Raw genomic sequence first — 15,855 nt, 5'->3', positions numbered from 1 at the left:
CCTGTGTGAGTTATCATAACATTTTGTGTTTATTTCCCTGTGCTATACAGTGTAATCTTGTTTATCTATTCTACAATTTTAAAATCCCAGTCTATCCCTTCCCACCCTCCACCCCCCTGGTAACCACAAGTCTGTATTCTCTGTCTGTGAGTCTATTTCTGTCCTGTATTTATGCTTTGTTTTTGTTTGTTTGTTTTTGTTTTTGTTTTTTAGATTCCACATATGAGCGATCTCATATGGTATTTTTCTTTCTCTTTCTGGCTTACTTCACTTAGAATGGCATTCTCCAGGAGCATCCATGTTGCTGCAAATGGCATTATGTTGTCGGTTTTTATGGCTGAGTAGAATTCCATTGTTTAAATATACCACATCTTCTTTATCCAGTCACCTGTTGATGGACATTTAGGCTGTTTCCATGTTTTGGCTATTGTAAATAGTGCTGCTATGAACATTGGGGTGCAGGTGTCATCCTGAAGTAGATTTCCTTCTGGATACAAGCCCAGGAGTGGGATTCCTGGGTCATATGGTAAGTCTATTCCTAGTCTTTTGAGGAATCTCCACACTGTTTTCCACAATGGCTGCACCAAACTGCATTCCCACCAGCAGTGTAGGAGGATTCCCCTTTCTCCACAGCCTCTCCAGCATTTGTCATTTGTGGATTTTTGAATGACAGCCATTCTGACTGGTGTGAGGTGGTATCTCATTGTAGTTTTGATTTGCATTTCTCTGATAATTAGTGATATTGAGCATTTTTTCATGTGCTTTTTGATCATTTGTATGTCTTCCTTGGAGAATTGCTTGTTTAGGTCTTCTGCCCATTTTTGGATTGGGTTGTTTATTTTTTTCTTATTGAGTTGTATGAGCTGCTTATATATTCTGGAGATCAAACCTTTGTCAGTTTCACTTGCAAAAATTTTCTCCCATTCCGTAGGTTTTCTTTTTGTTTTGCTTCTGGTTTCCTTTGCAGTGCGGAAGCTTGTAAGTTTCATTAGGTCCCATTTGTTTATTCTTGCTTTTATTTCTTCCAGGAGAAAATTTTTGAAATGTATGTCAGATAGTGTTTTGCCTATGTTTTCCTCTAGGAGGTTTATTGTATCTTGTCTTATGTTTAAGTCTTTAATCCATTTTGAGTTGATTTTTGTATATGGTGTAAGGGAGTGTTCTAGCTTCATTGTTTTACATGCTGCTGTCCAGTTTTCCCAACACCATTTGCCGAAGAGACTGTCTTTATTCCATTGTATACTCTTGCCTCCTTTGTCGAAGATTAGTTGACCAAAAGTTTGTGGGTTCATTTCTGGGCTCTCTATTCTGTTCTATTGGTCTATATGTCTGTTTTGGTACCAATACCATGCTGTCTTGATGACTGTAGCTCTATAGTATTGTCTGAAGTCTGGGAGAGTTATTCCTCCAGCCTCTTTCTTTCTCTTCAGTAATGCTTTGGCAATTCTAGGTTTTTGATGGTTCCATATAAATTTTATTATGATTTGCTCTAGTTCTGTGAAATATGTCATGGGTAATTGGATAGGGATTGCATTAAATCTGTAGATTGCCTTGGGCAGTGTGACCATTTTAACAATATTGATTCTTCCAATCCAAGAGCATGGAATATCTTTCCATTTTTTAAAGTCTTCTTTAATTTCCTTCATCAATGGTTTATAGTTTTCTGTGTATAATTCTTTCACCTCCTTGGTTAGATTTATTCCTGAGATCTAATTTTAAAGTAAATTAACTTAGTAGTTTTCACATCGTTGTTTAGAAGTAATGAAGGAAGTTTGGTAGTTTGATAAGAATATAAACAGTGATTCACAACTTTAGGAAGGAGGCACAATGTTGTGAAGATAGCTTGTTCTAGCTCTGTGTTACGAATGGATTAGACTAACTGTTTGGGTTCATTTTTAATAGAATGTAGATGTCCTGAAATGACAGAGTATCTTTGTGCTAGATTTTTGGAGGTGTGATTTTCTAGTTAAATTCTGCGCTCATTTGTGGAAGGCCTGTGATGTTTGCATCTATATCTACAAAGACTTTGCCTTTGTAGAACAGAGGATTGAGTAAATTGACATGTGATATCATGGTCTCTAGGCCGGATACGTCAAGATTATCTAGTCTAACACATAATTTTTCAGATGAGGGAACTAAGGAGAGCAACAGTAAATGACTTGCTCAAGGTCACATGGCTGGTTAGTGGCAGAGTTCAGCCCAAAGCCTCAGTGTTCTGACTCTCACTTCAGGTCTTTTCCGGCTGCTTCTCCCTCCTTGGTGAACATACATATGAAAGCCTTGTGTTTAGATAAATGCACAACTGGTTATGTTTTTAAATGTTCTGAATCACTCTGAGATTTTAGTTTATCTGTTTTATTATTTTCCTTTTCTTCTTAAGCCCTGTCAGTTTCATACTGCAGTGATAGTAAATCATCAGATACCACATAGGCAATGCAAAATCTAAAATCAGGACAGATTAAGCCAGATTTTTAAATAGTATATTATCCTTAGGAAGCTCAACATAATGCTCCTGATGTCAAATAATAACAGCATCTTGGAAATAGATTTCTTTGTATGAACCTAGCATTTCACCTTCGGCATCTTAAAAAGGAGGAAACTGATAAGCTATTCATGGGTGTTCTTGACACCTGGGTAGTATTTATTCTTTGGGGAATATGTTGTAAGAGAGAGATGGGGAATCGATGTTTCTTAAATCTCTTTTCTGGAAACTTAACGCTCTGTGTTCCAACCTATGCATACATCATCTGCTTGCTTGATCTATGAAACTTTCTAGTTTCCTAAAGTGGATGGTGTGGTAAAGATATATGTTTCATTAATAATCATGAACTCAAAAGCCCCTTTGTTTTTAATAGATTGTTTAAGTATTTGTGCTCATGAGAAAAAAATTACTCCAGATTGTGAGCTCTATCAGAGCAAGAGTTTAATCTATTTTAGTTTCTTGATTTGTTTCTAGCACATAGAAGAGTGAATGGTATACTGTAGGAACTCAGTAAATTTTGTCAAGCAAATGAATGAATGAATAAATATAATCAATTTGGTAACTTTAAAATTTTTATTAATGTTAATGCTGTGGGATGTATAGGGTTATAAAATTACATTGTTAGGCATAACTCATGCCATTTCCTCCAAGAAATATTGAGCTTTATACCTTTCTTCTAGAAGTTTTCTCTCTATCCTCTAGACTGTCCCTGTTAGACTGTGTGCTTCTTAAGGATGGATAATGTCTGGTTCATCTTTGTATCTTATCTCATAATAACTTATGTATAATAAATATGAAAAATATTAAAATGAAATTATGATATTTAATTGATGCATGCTAATTGTAAAACTACTCTGTAACTTAGTGTAACTGAATTGATTAATTGAATGATTGAGCATCTCTTCAAGGTCCTAGTGTGTACAGTTATTGGTGATATAGCATTAAACAGAAATCATTGGTCCATCCCCTCAGTGGTTTGTAGTCTGGAAGGGGATGGAAATATTAATAAATAATGACAATAAAGCCATAATCCTGTGAAAGCACATAATGGAGGATCTAACCAAAGCTAGGTGTCAGGGATGTCATTTTAAAGGGGGGGAGCTGAAAGATGATAGAAATTTGGCAGAGAAAGGAACAGGAGTGGGAGAAAGGGGAGAGTATTACAAGTAGACAGAACAGCAAGTGAGAATAAAGCCCAGATGACTTGACTGAAGATCGGAAAGTTTGGTTAGTCCAATGGAGAGTGGAGAGGAACAAGAAATGAGGCTGGAAAGATAAGTAGAGGCCAAATTTTGGAGGGTTTATGAATCAGTCTATGTACTTTATCTTAAGCATAGACTCTTTCAAGCTGATTAACGACATGATCGAATTTTTATATCTGAAAAGTCATTCTGGCATTTTAGTGTCTTTGAACTTGGAGTTATTGGGATGTATTGAAATCTAAATAGATATGAAAGATTTGTAAAGTCTTCCTCCTTTGAGTAGGAAGAACTTAAGAGGGACTTGGCAAGTTATTGCACCTTTCTCTGCTTCAGTTTCTGTAACTGCATAATGGGATAATAATACTTCTTATTTCATAGGGTTGTGGTAAGGATCAGTTGAGTTTAAAGGTGTAAAGTGCAGTAACTTGCACACTGTAAGTGTTAACAAGTTGACAAGTAAATGTTAACTGTCTTCATAATCGTCTTGGGATGTCTGTATGGCTTTGTTCTACATGGAACCTCACTCGTCGAGTTTTTCCAAAAATGTATGCCTGTGTCATACTCCTGGACAAGAGACCCTGACACCTATAATTCTGAAAAGGTTCTCAGATGATTCTGATGCTCACCAGAGACTGGTCCTGGAGATGTAGATGCTACTCTATTGTGCAGGTACAGACCCTCCTGGTCCTGGGCATCAGGCTTATGGTTTCCAGGTGTTGAATCATTCTCCCCAGTGTACAAAGAACTGTTCGACATGGGCCTAGGCGAGTCACAGTAAAATAGAAGAGTCATGAAAAGAAGTTACACTCAATGGTATCATAGTTTATGATATGTCATGAACTGTAAGTTGATGTTTGACACTTACTGTTTGGTACTCTGCTTAACTCAGTGACTGGCTTATGCATTACATGACTTGCAGGTCAGAAGTTTCATGTATCCAAATAATGGCACCGTTTCTGTGGTATCTGTATTGTGAACCATCCCAGTTACAAGAATATTCTAAACTCCGACTAGCTCTGCTCAAAGTCTTACTTCAACCCCGGGCTCTTTGTGACAAAGAACAACCATCAGTATTGGAACAACAGATACTTCAACTGTGTTGCGACATGGTTCCATGTTTGCAGGTAAGGCCTTTCCTCCTCCTTCACTAATAGAGGGTCAGCATTAGTAAGTGTTGATTTTTATTGTACATAAAATAGAACCTATGTGATTTGGCAGACTGGCTCTGAAATTGCTTGCAGGGTTTTGGAGTTGATAAAGGAAACAAATCAAGCTTTCACTTTAATGTATACAACGTTAACTAAATTCACAGAAATATAAATCAACATAGTCCACTGTATGATTAGTAGGAGTGAAAACTTTGTTTAAGAAAGAATTCTCAGGGAAAACAATTTTGAGTTGAATTTCTCCTTGTGCTGGACACTGGGAGTGTTGTAAGGACAAAAAAGTCCTCTTTGTGTAAGTCAGAAAAAATGCATCTCTCTGGGCAGATACAGCCGTGGGGATGCAGGGCTGGACCAGCTGAGTGCTGGCTAGATTCCAGTTTCCACATGTCCCCTTACAGCATATGTGGTGACTCTGATGGACCCTGCTCTTGAGAAGCCTGCAGTCTAGTAAGGGAGCTAAAACATACACACACATTCTTATAACAAAGTAGATGGATGAAAGATGTTTAACAGAGGGATGCATAAAATGCTTCGGAAGTTCAGGGGAGAGAGAAATTTGAGCTGACGTCTCTATAACCGTAGTTGTGGTATGATTTTAGTGTAGTGATTCATTTATCCCATCCCACCATCCAGGTTTGTTGTTTGCCTAGAATCTGAGCACCATGCTGCTTAGCTAATGGAGGAAATTTGTGAATATTTTTCGGGGCGATCACCTGAGGTCACAGATGAGCTGCTTTAAGTTTGTGTTAGCAAGGAGTGACTAGAGCGGATCTTTTGTGACTCATAAATAGACTTCCCTGTAATTAAGGCAGAGAAAAGTTAATTAAAATGAATTCTCCTGTGGCCTTTCCAAAGTTTTTGTTTTGCACGGGCAATAAAGCAATGTATAGGCAGAACGTCTTGAACCAGGGTACGCTTTTTCCACCGCATGCTTGTGTTTCCCTGTCCTGTGCTCTTTGGTAGATGTTTGCCTTCATCTTCATCACCATATATTGACAAGCCTAAATACTTCTAGAAGTGAGCTCTGTGGAATATTTCTGGGAATCTGTGGTTTGTTAGTGTAGTCGAGATAGGTGAGGAAAAAACTATACATCATTTGGCACTAATGGAACTAGCAACATAAATACATTTAATCACTTAACAAATCAGCTTTACTGGAATGAAGAATCTGAGTGTTGGGAAGGATCTTAGTGGCAATGTAATCCATTTTCCCACTGATGACAGGTATTTCTCACACTCTCTAAGAGACAACCATCCCACGACTAATTATTAGTGGTAGGAAGCATGCTATTTTACAAGGCAACCATTTATTTTTTTTATCAAGTACTTCTAATTGCCCTGCACTTTGCTAAGACTTTACTCTTTAGTCCCCATTCTTCTCAGAATACAACAAAGTAAGCTTTTAAAAAAGCCCATCTGCATCCTGCCTTGCGCTGTTTCTTTCTTCCTTCCTTTTCTTCCCTTTCATCCTTTACACCTTCCCTTCCTCTTTTCTTTTCTTCATCAATTTATTTCTCCACATGAAATGGTTTCAGCTTTCCCCTGGTCTTGGCTATGGATTTTCTAGTTTATTGGTGCTCAGAATGTGTTACTGTGAAATGTTCTTCTCAGAGGTGAACACAGTACTGTCGATGTGGTCTGACTATACTGAACATTTCAGTGTAATATAATATAATATAATGTGATATAATATAATGATTATATTAATTAAAATTTTTTTTCTTTAGAAATAGCCATCAGCCTAGTGACCTATGATGAGATAATGGTCAGTGAAACATCTGTTTCTTTTTCTTCTCAGTCCAATTGTTTTTCCATTTTGTATTTATGGTATTGTCTTGTTTCGGACTTACCTGCCTTAAACTTCACTGTTGACTTTGGTCCCAGTAGTTCTTTCTTTTGAATTGTTACTCTTGTCATCACACATATTATCTTTGCACATGATCTATTTCTACATAAAGATGAACCACTACTTCCAGAGTATTCTTGTTAAGAATTTTGGTAATGTTTAAGATTAGAAAGCCTTTAATACTAACTTGCTGAGTTGTCTTGCAAAAAAAAATTTTTATTATGGAAAATTTCAAGTATGTACAAGACATGCACTTAAGGAAGTATATGGGCAAATAAATATGAGGCTTTTCTTTGTTTTAAATCCTTTCCTTTTCAGCGTGGCCTTTTCTCCTTTCCATTGTGTGTTTGCAGAAGAGTAAAATATTTTAGCGAGTGGACTGTTTACATTTATTTTTTATAACTTAGTCTTTTCTCCTATCCCCTTCCCTTTAATCCTTTAATAGCTTTTTTCTTCTTGTTAGGAATTAATTTTTCTCTCTGTGTACAACTTATAGTCATTGTGGGTTATTATGGTGGTAACGACTGGTGAAAGGTACAGCTGGTCAACTGTAGGCTTTCCTCTTGATGCATTTAACAGACACAAGGCTCCTGATTGAAGCAGATGGTTCATTGTTTGTAATCTCTGGGAAATGCCAATGTGTCTGCAAGCAGGACCATATCCTTAATACTAACTCCAGAATTTTGATCAGAACAGCTGGGTTTGAATTGAATTGGGATTTTCAAGAGCACCCAAGTCCTTCCTATCTAATACATTAGCCAGTTGAGAAGACACCCTACCATTTGAATATGGTCTTTCATTCCGTCTGCCAAGTGTGGAAATGATGCTCTTAGTTAAGGTTGTCTGAACAAATTTCTTGTAAATTAAGGACTCAATAGTGCATTAGAATAACATGCTAACCCTTTTCTTCCAGGTAGCTATGTTGGAATTGTAGAAAGGAGAGTTCATTTGGAGAACTGAAAACTGACTTTTTAATTTCATTCAACATGTTGGCACTGTCATATAACTTGTCTTTAAAAATCTGCACTCAGAGTAGTTAGAAAGATAAATGAAAAGAATGCGTGCCAGCCAGCAGTAACAAAAATAGTAGCACATTTTGTTTTGGTTAGTGACAAAAGGAGAAGGCACAGTTGTGTAGTTTAACTCTCTTTGAGTTACATAAATTTCTTCATCTCTTTTAAATCTATAAAGTCTATAAAGATAGAGAAGAATATTTTATTGAGAAAGCTTATATAAGCGAAAATGATCCTTTGTTTTATATATTACTTAAATATCATATCATGATTTTTTTCAAACAGATAAAAGATTTGATACAGACAACAGAAGTGATGCTGTTTATCGAAGAAGTATATTTAAGTCTTTTGCGTCATCCCATTTTCTGGAAAATTCAGCTTACCCAGCTGACACTTCAGCTGCTGTGTGTCTGTGAAGTCAGCTTAAACATAACTGGGGAATGCTCATCTTTAATTCACCTTTTAGAGCACAGTGTTGAACTTCTGAAGGAGGTAAGGATAGTGAGAAGTTTTAATATGTCAGTTACCACTTAAGTGAGTCTTCGAGCACACTAGCAGGCTGTGTGCTCTTTTACTTTATTGCAGATCAAAGGTGTTTTGATCTAATACTGTTAGACCATACTACTAATGTACTAATACTACTATCATTTATTATGAAAATGAGTCACTAAATACTCTTTGGAGGAACATTTAAGGGTCTACCATTTGGCATTTTTAAAATGTATTCATGTAGAACACAAGTATTGAATACTTATCTGCTAGACCCTGTAGAAGAATACAGTTGACCCTTGAACAGCGTGGGAGTTGGGGACACCAACCCTCCACACAGTGGAAAATACACTGGAACTTTACAGTTGGCCCTCCGTATCTGGACTTCTGCACCTGTTTGTTCAACCAACTGCTGATTGTGTGGTACTAGTACATATCTGCGGAAAAAAATGTGTGAGTGGACCTGCACAGTTCAAACCCATGTGTTATTCACGGGTCACCTGTACATAGCTGAAAAAGTACATTCAGTGACCTCAAGGGACTTAACTAATATGCAAATAAATAATTGTAGTCCAATAAAGTAAATGCTTTTATGGAAGTATATTTAAAGTACAGTGGGAGTACAATTTGAGGGAAGTAAGACTTGAGTTCAGATCTGAGGAAGTCACGATAGGAGTTTGCTTGGTGCAAACCAGAAGTTGAGAAGGCATTCCAGCAGTGGGAACAGCATTTGAATTGGGGACAAAAAGTGTGAACTCCAAGGGTTTTGCTGTCATTGACTCCTGTGACATCTGTGGTCCAGTATAAAGGCATTTTTTTACTTCTTTTTCTCAGATAGGCTTTGAATTAGCCTTGATTCCCCCAGAAGTAGACCCTGAGTTTCCCTAAGGGCCAAAGTAGAACCTGGGTTTCCATAGAGGCAAAGGCGTATGCAGCAGGAGTTCATTTGCAGGTGTGATCTCAGGAAGCAGGTGGGCGAGGGACAAGAAGAGTGAAATGTTAAAGATGGGAGAGGCAGTACAAGTGTTATCAGGTCGGTATTTCTGTTGTGCAGGTACTTGTGTAAATTTCAGAATGGAGTAATTTTAGCAAAGTGTGCTGGACCTTTCTTCTTAAGTTCCATAATATGTTAATGTTTTCCTTATTTAGAAACCTCAAATAACATCTTATGCTACTTGCATTTTACATATTAGAACTTAATATACATATCCTATTTTTTCTTTTTCACCTCATTTATATACTTGGTGAAATTAATGACTTGGAGTTTCTATGGTTATTGCTTTGCTACATTTAAATATACTTAATAAATTACTGTAATTTAAAAATAATCTCTGCTTCTCTGGCACTAATGTTTCTTTTATTATAATACTATGATTTATTAAAATTTGTTAAATATAATTTATTATGTAAGCTATATAAATGAATTATGGCTGTATTAGGTAAGCAGACAATTGAGCTACTTTCTGGAAATGAAATATTCTTAAGTATTTCAGGTAGTTTTAGTGTTTTACAAAGATTGACTGTTTTGAAGACTACACGTTTTCCCTCTGAATTAATTTGGTTTATAGCCTAATGGTTTTTGGCCAGATATGATAACATTTGAATTTATGTGTGACTGCTGTGGCATTAAACAGTTCTTCCTTTAATAGAGCTAGCTTACTGTAAATAATTTTGTGTAATAGGTTTATAATATTTCATGTTAAATATACTCTTCCTACATACATGTTAAACAGCCATGGCTCTAGAAGCTTCTTCAACTCTTTACTTTTTTTCCCTTTTCTTTTAGGATTTTCCTGTTGTCCCAGTCATAATTGGAATAGCTTTACTACTTCTCCAGACTCCGGCAAGTCAGCAGAAGCCAATCTTAAGTCTAGGTAAATAAAAATACACTCACAAGAGTAAAATGTAAATGTAATACGAGTGTTGGCAGGAGTTACCTGAACTGTGTAGCATGCTGTACTGTAGAGTCCTGTATACTTCGAGTGTCCATGCTGAAATTTGTTAAATTATTATCAAATAGAACTTTCTTGTTCTTAGCCAGCAAGGGAAAGTGTTTTGTGGAAGATTCCATTTACTGTAATTTTTCAAGTGTCTCAGCTGTTCATTAGGACATTATTATCTAAATCATATAGCAGTGACGTTGGTAAATATTTTGAAGGGCATGTCAGCTTATTCACAGTTGTACAGCAAACTGAGAATTGGTAGCATAAAACCCTTGAAGCAAAATAAACTTTATCACTTGTATTAATTTTTAAAACTCTGTATACCTTTACTGTTCAAAACTGGTTCTATATTGAACAAGAATTAATTTATGATTATTCTATTAATCTAGCTAGAACAAATGAAAGATAACATTCTTCTGACTGTCCAGTATTGATTTAAAGAATGGTGAGGAATGGGGCTAAAGGGAGGCAAAAAATGTTCTGTTTAAAAATAATGTGATAAAGAATTAAGTTGCCAGGTCTGGCAGATTGGCAAACATGTCACATTTTTGAAACACTGCTTTTACATTAATGTTGCCTCACTTTACTTAATCCATATAGTAATGTAGGATCTGTCTAAATTGTGATGTATGTATTATGATGCCATGGTGCGTTGGTAAGTTCCCACTTTCATTTTTAAAAGATGCTTAAGGTAAATGCTGATTATGTAGCTTGTTTTTCTGGCATTTTGATTCATCATGATTTTGAGGGTGAATTGTTCTTTAGCTTACAGTCTGTCTTGGAAATGGCTTTAGCACATGGAGGGAACCCTTGGCTCTTTGAAGGGCTTTGATTCCTACCCTGCTTTTGCTTATTGTCTGTAAGCACTCTGTACCCTCCTCTGGTATGCACCAGTCTCTTTCTGAACTGCTTTTGCCTTTTTTTTCCTTAGAGCAGTGCACATGGCATCCTCCTGTAGGTGTCATTTTTCAGTGATGTTACTTCTGACAGCCATAGTTTTACTACTTTTTAAAAACATCTTTACTTAGGTAATTTTATTTACCATGAAGTTCCCTATTTAAAAAATTTTTAACCCTTTTTAAAAATTGAAGTATAGTTAATTTCCAATGCTGTGTTAGTTTCAAGTGTACAGCAAGTTTCACTGTTTTTAAGTGTACAGTAACATGCTTTTTAAAGTAAATTTACAGAGTTGTGCAACCAGCACTACAATCTAATGTTCTAAAACATTTGAATCAACCCCCCCCCCCCAGATTTCTTTGCCATTTGCAGTTAATCCTCATTCCCACCCTTAGCCGTAGAAAAACACTAATGTGCTTTCTATCTCTAAATTTGTCTCCTCTGGGTATTTCATATAAGTGCATTTCATTTGTTTTTTGACCAAAAATTTTTTTCAAAGCCCTGGAGAAACCACATTTCATTCTGAAGTTATAGTCCTTTATTGTGGCTCATGTATAATAGGATAATACAGGATCAAACACTCCAATACATTTATTATTTCTTGCATAGCAGACTTTTTCTTTTGTAAACCAGTGTCTCAGATTCGAAGTTACCTTAGATAGATTAAATAAACTATATTGAAAACTACTGAGCCAGTATGTCATGTTGAAAAGTAAAGAACTGTTGTTTAGTATATTGGGAAAGAATGTTCAAAGAACTAGGATAACCAAGAGAATATTGATTATTTCAAATTTAAAAAATGCATAGCTCTAATACAATGTTATGCTTCTTAATTATTAACACTGGCCTTGATTGTAAATAGCAATTTATCAAGATGCCTGGATGATACTACAGAATATAAAAATACTTCTATTATGTGAGTTTCCTATTTTAGTAAATATAATGGATTTTCATAATAACTCAGACAGTTGTGGATTAGGCATGTTTAGGCAAAAAATATAAATTAGTAGTGTTAGAGTAACAGGTGGTTGTATTTCATACCATGTTATGGTTTGACTTCCAAGTCATTTATAATATAATACTGGTCATTCATTGACGTGATTTAAAGCTTATATATAAGAATTTTTTTGGTGTAGTGGGGAAATTAATTGATTACTTTAATAATCTTGCTCTGAAACCTACAAATAACATCTTTTAGTAAATCAGCATTCATTTCATTCAGTAACTTTGAAAAAAGTATATTTATTCTTTAACTCATTCTGTTCATAGTCTAGGTGGAGATTATACATGTGGGTAAGTAATTGCACATATGTGTATGTTTCTGATGTGTAAGCTGAGTTTCCATGTTTTAAAAAGAATCGTTTATAAAAATGGGTTGGACTATTATACTGGTTATGGACTTTGAGGCTTTCCTGATTTGCTTCTTAGTAATTATAGCTGAAGGACAGCCCTGCTTCACCCTGTTTGCTTCTGTCTCTCTTAACTCAGTTCTCAGCTGAGTTTGTCAGAGAAGCACATACGTGGGTCTCGTTACCCACAGATAGGAACTCTGTGGGCTCTTGGCTCTGTTTGTTGAGGGCAGAGGATTGGACAGGGTATAAGGACAAAAGCTAAATTGTTGTTAAAGAAACTCATATTGACCTAAAAAAGAGTTGATTTTACTTTTTGACCTATGATATGTATTTTCTCTGAGTATCATCAAGTTTTCAGTTACATACATGAACAGCTTATTTTAGCTGAGTTAATTTTTACATTCTTTTAATTTCTAAAAGGATAAGATTTATCATGTTAGTTATGTGTCTGACCCAATTGTAAAAGGGTAAGAAAGCTTTTTGCATGTTACTCTGAAAAAAAAATAGCATTTTGTTTGACTGTAGTATTAATTTTAAAAACTGGATTGTTGTTTTGATGACTAGCTTTGAAGCTCCTCTCATTTGCTGAGGGTCAGAAAATCCCAAAGTCATCCTTGCTGCTAGTGATGCCCGTTCTGCAAATATTATCTTCTACTGCCTTGGAAGACTGTATATCCACGGATGCAGAAGGACCCTCCAGGCAGCAGTTGGCTCTAAACCTTTTAGAAATGGTACAGCAGGAGTGCTACAGAGATGACCACCAGAAGGTAATGAGTTCATCCTTGTTTCTCATACATACAAGTTAGTTGGTAATGTGGGACTTAATGTCACTGCCAGTAACCTCACCTCCTGTGATGCATCTGTTTGGGTCTAAACGTTGTTCTGTGAGGCAGACGTTAGTATATTCTTCTGGACTGTGACTGGAGAGGGTAGTCCTGCTGGGAAATAAGTTTTGGAAATGCTGTATAGTCTCTCTTGTGTGTTGAGTTTCCAGTGTATATTAGTAGCTAAAGATCCTGAGGAATCCTGCAGCAAAGGACCTAGTTCTGTTTAACCTGGTGCTTCTCCAACCTATGGAGCATGGAACCCTCTTATCTCCTCATACTGTTAATAAGTGCAGCATATTGCTAGGTCTGCGACAGTCCAAGGCGGGGAATTTCAAATACCTGGGAGTTCTGGGATCTGTAAAAACTAAGATTTCACTTTTCATTATTGCGCATTGTGCCATATTCCCTGGTATGTGGCTCTTGATGTCTCTTGTGAGTGCCTCATGCTGTTGCCTTCAGTTGGACAGTCACACTCCACCCCTACTCCTGCCTGCTGGGCTTACCCAATTCTGCTTTGTCAGTTTTGCTCTTTCTATTAGAATAATGTTAAAGTACTGTCAATGTCTGGTTAGTGGCTGGGTTCTAGGCCTACTACATTCGTCAGACTTTTTCTTTTGGTACTTGAGTTTTGCCATCGGTAAAATGTAGTATTACTTCCCATCTACAACTTTTATGGGGATTGAATGAGGATTCAAGAAGATAAAACTGATGAAGCATCTTTAGTCTCTGCAGAGAGACGCATTACATCAATGCAAGCTAGTGCCACAGTTGTTTTGTCTGCAAAAGCAGAGATGTCTCTAATAATGTGTTGTTAAGTGTTCTAGCAGCAAAATCCAAGCATTCTTATGGATTCCTTGACATGCCGTGTTTGACCATGCAAGAGAAGCTAACCTATAGGCAAACTGAATGGATGCTGCAGCTTCCTAAATCCTCATTGTTTGACTCAAACTTTAAAACTTGAAATAGGTAATTGATTGGCATTAAGAGAAAGAGGGTGTTGAATCTGCTCTGATAAACTGTGGCCAAAAATTTCTAATAGCCTTTTACCTTCCTTGTAGGTTTACCCATAGAGAATAATAATGGGATTCTGAATGGGGGTGGGGACAGGGCACTATGTGTAAGAGTTCTGTTCCTTTAAATCATGAGTGGTATTTACTGAGGATCACCCTAAATCTAATGTGTGAGTACTCGGCTTACTATTTGCTCAGGTGTGTGTGAATCTTATTCATGAGTCCTGATAGGTGAATTTTCCCTTCAGCAGCTGGTGAAGAGGGAGGAGGAAGGAATACTATTAGGGTATAAATAGCCTCCTGATGACAGTGTGCTGCTTTAGGGAGGCTTTGGGTGGATATATGATCACCCTTTTAAAACTTTTAAGCCACAGTTTACTGTTGGCTTTTCTTCTGCACCTGTCCGGGCTCTATATTCCAAACATGCCTATAAAATTAACCTGCCCCAAACTCTTTGAGTCTTTTCCTGGATCTTTGCTTATGCACATAATGTTCTTTTGTCTCCTTTGTGCGATCCACTCGTTCTTCAAGATCCATCCAAATGTTCTCAGTCTTCCTGAGTCAATTTATTACTCTCTCCTTTGCATCCCGTGCACTTCCAGTATTACTCAATTATGTTGTGTCTTAATTTAGGGGGTTACACATTTGCACCTCCAGCTGTGCTGTGAGCTCACTGAGGGAAGGGATCTTGGCCCTTTTCACACTTTGCCTTTATTTTCTAAGCATGTTAATATTTAAATTGTAACGATTGTTGAACTTTTTGTATTCTTTCCACACCAGGTGTTTCTCCATTATGTTTTTCAGCTGATCATAGAGGAGAGAATTAAAATTACTTTAGCCAGTTGTTAAACTGAATACACTATTTTCCACATACTTAAAGAAATAGATAACATCTTAACTTATTTATCTTTGCATCCTCCCTACTGGACCCATTGTTTACCCACATGGTAGACATTCAAGAAATTTCCAGTCAGTGAGGAATGTGTGATTCTGATATGCATACAAAAGATCATTTTACCATCTTGACTCATTACAGAAAGACTTTAACATCACAGATTTCTGTTGTCTGTACTTTTATTATTCCTCTTTAAATTGGTGACTAACTTGAGTGTTTGGTTTAGAACTAGAGCATTTCTTCAGAAGTACAATTCTGGTAAATGAAACCAAGGGTAAATATCCTATACCATGCAGTTCTGTATTACTTATTCATTTCTGAATTGTAGATAACCATGAAATAAAACACAAATTTTAACTTCTTCCAGTTTCTATAAGTTAGAAAAGTAAGACATCAAATCAGCCATTCATCTCCTTAAAAGATTAACATAATCTAATGTATTTTTAATATTTTTTAGTGGCATATGAAAACCAGGATCTTTTTCTCTTAGGCTATTAAATATGATATTTAAAACCATGTATTTGTGTTCTCCTAGGTGGAAAAAACAAACACTAGTTGTAAATTCTAAACTGCTTAAAATCTTGCCAACCTTACCCCAGAGAATGTGGGGGGAGGGGGCGAGAAAGCACCAGCGTATGAGTCAGGGTCTAGTTAGGAGAAACCACACTGATAATTTGAAGGAAGAAAAAATACAAAGAATTACTAACTAGTAAAAGGTGTTTAATTACTGACA

At 36.4% G+C, this 15,855-nt stretch overlaps 1 protein-coding gene across 5 annotated transcripts in view; it reads left to right on the top strand.

The window, feature by feature from the left end:
• FOCAD (focadhesin) overlaps positions 1–15,855 on the top strand; it is a 235,946-nt gene that overhangs the window by 64,199 nt on the left and 155,892 nt on the right. For 4 of the 5 annotated variants that reach the window (XM_006208259.4, XM_072959321.1, XM_072959322.1 and 1 more), the window contains 4 exons: positions 4,604–4,808; positions 7,995–8,201; positions 9,985–10,072; positions 12,955–13,157. In XM_006208259.4, the coding sequence (XP_006208321.2) occupies positions 4,604–4,808; positions 7,995–8,201; positions 9,985–10,072; positions 12,955–13,157 (703 nt within the window). Of the gene's footprint in view, positions 1–4,603; positions 4,809–7,994; positions 8,202–9,984; positions 10,073–12,954; positions 13,158–15,855 lie in introns of those variants that run through there. The other variant, XM_072959324.1, reaches the window with a different exon arrangement.

The sequence above is a fragment of the Vicugna pacos genome, chromosome 4 (genome assembly GCF_048564905.1).
Source record: "Vicugna pacos chromosome 4, VicPac4, whole genome shotgun sequence".
NCBI classification, from domain to species: Eukaryota; Metazoa; Chordata; class Mammalia; order Artiodactyla; family Camelidae; genus Vicugna; species Vicugna pacos.
Note: the sequence above shows the minus strand (reverse complement) of the source record. Positions and strands in the feature narration are given on the sequence as shown.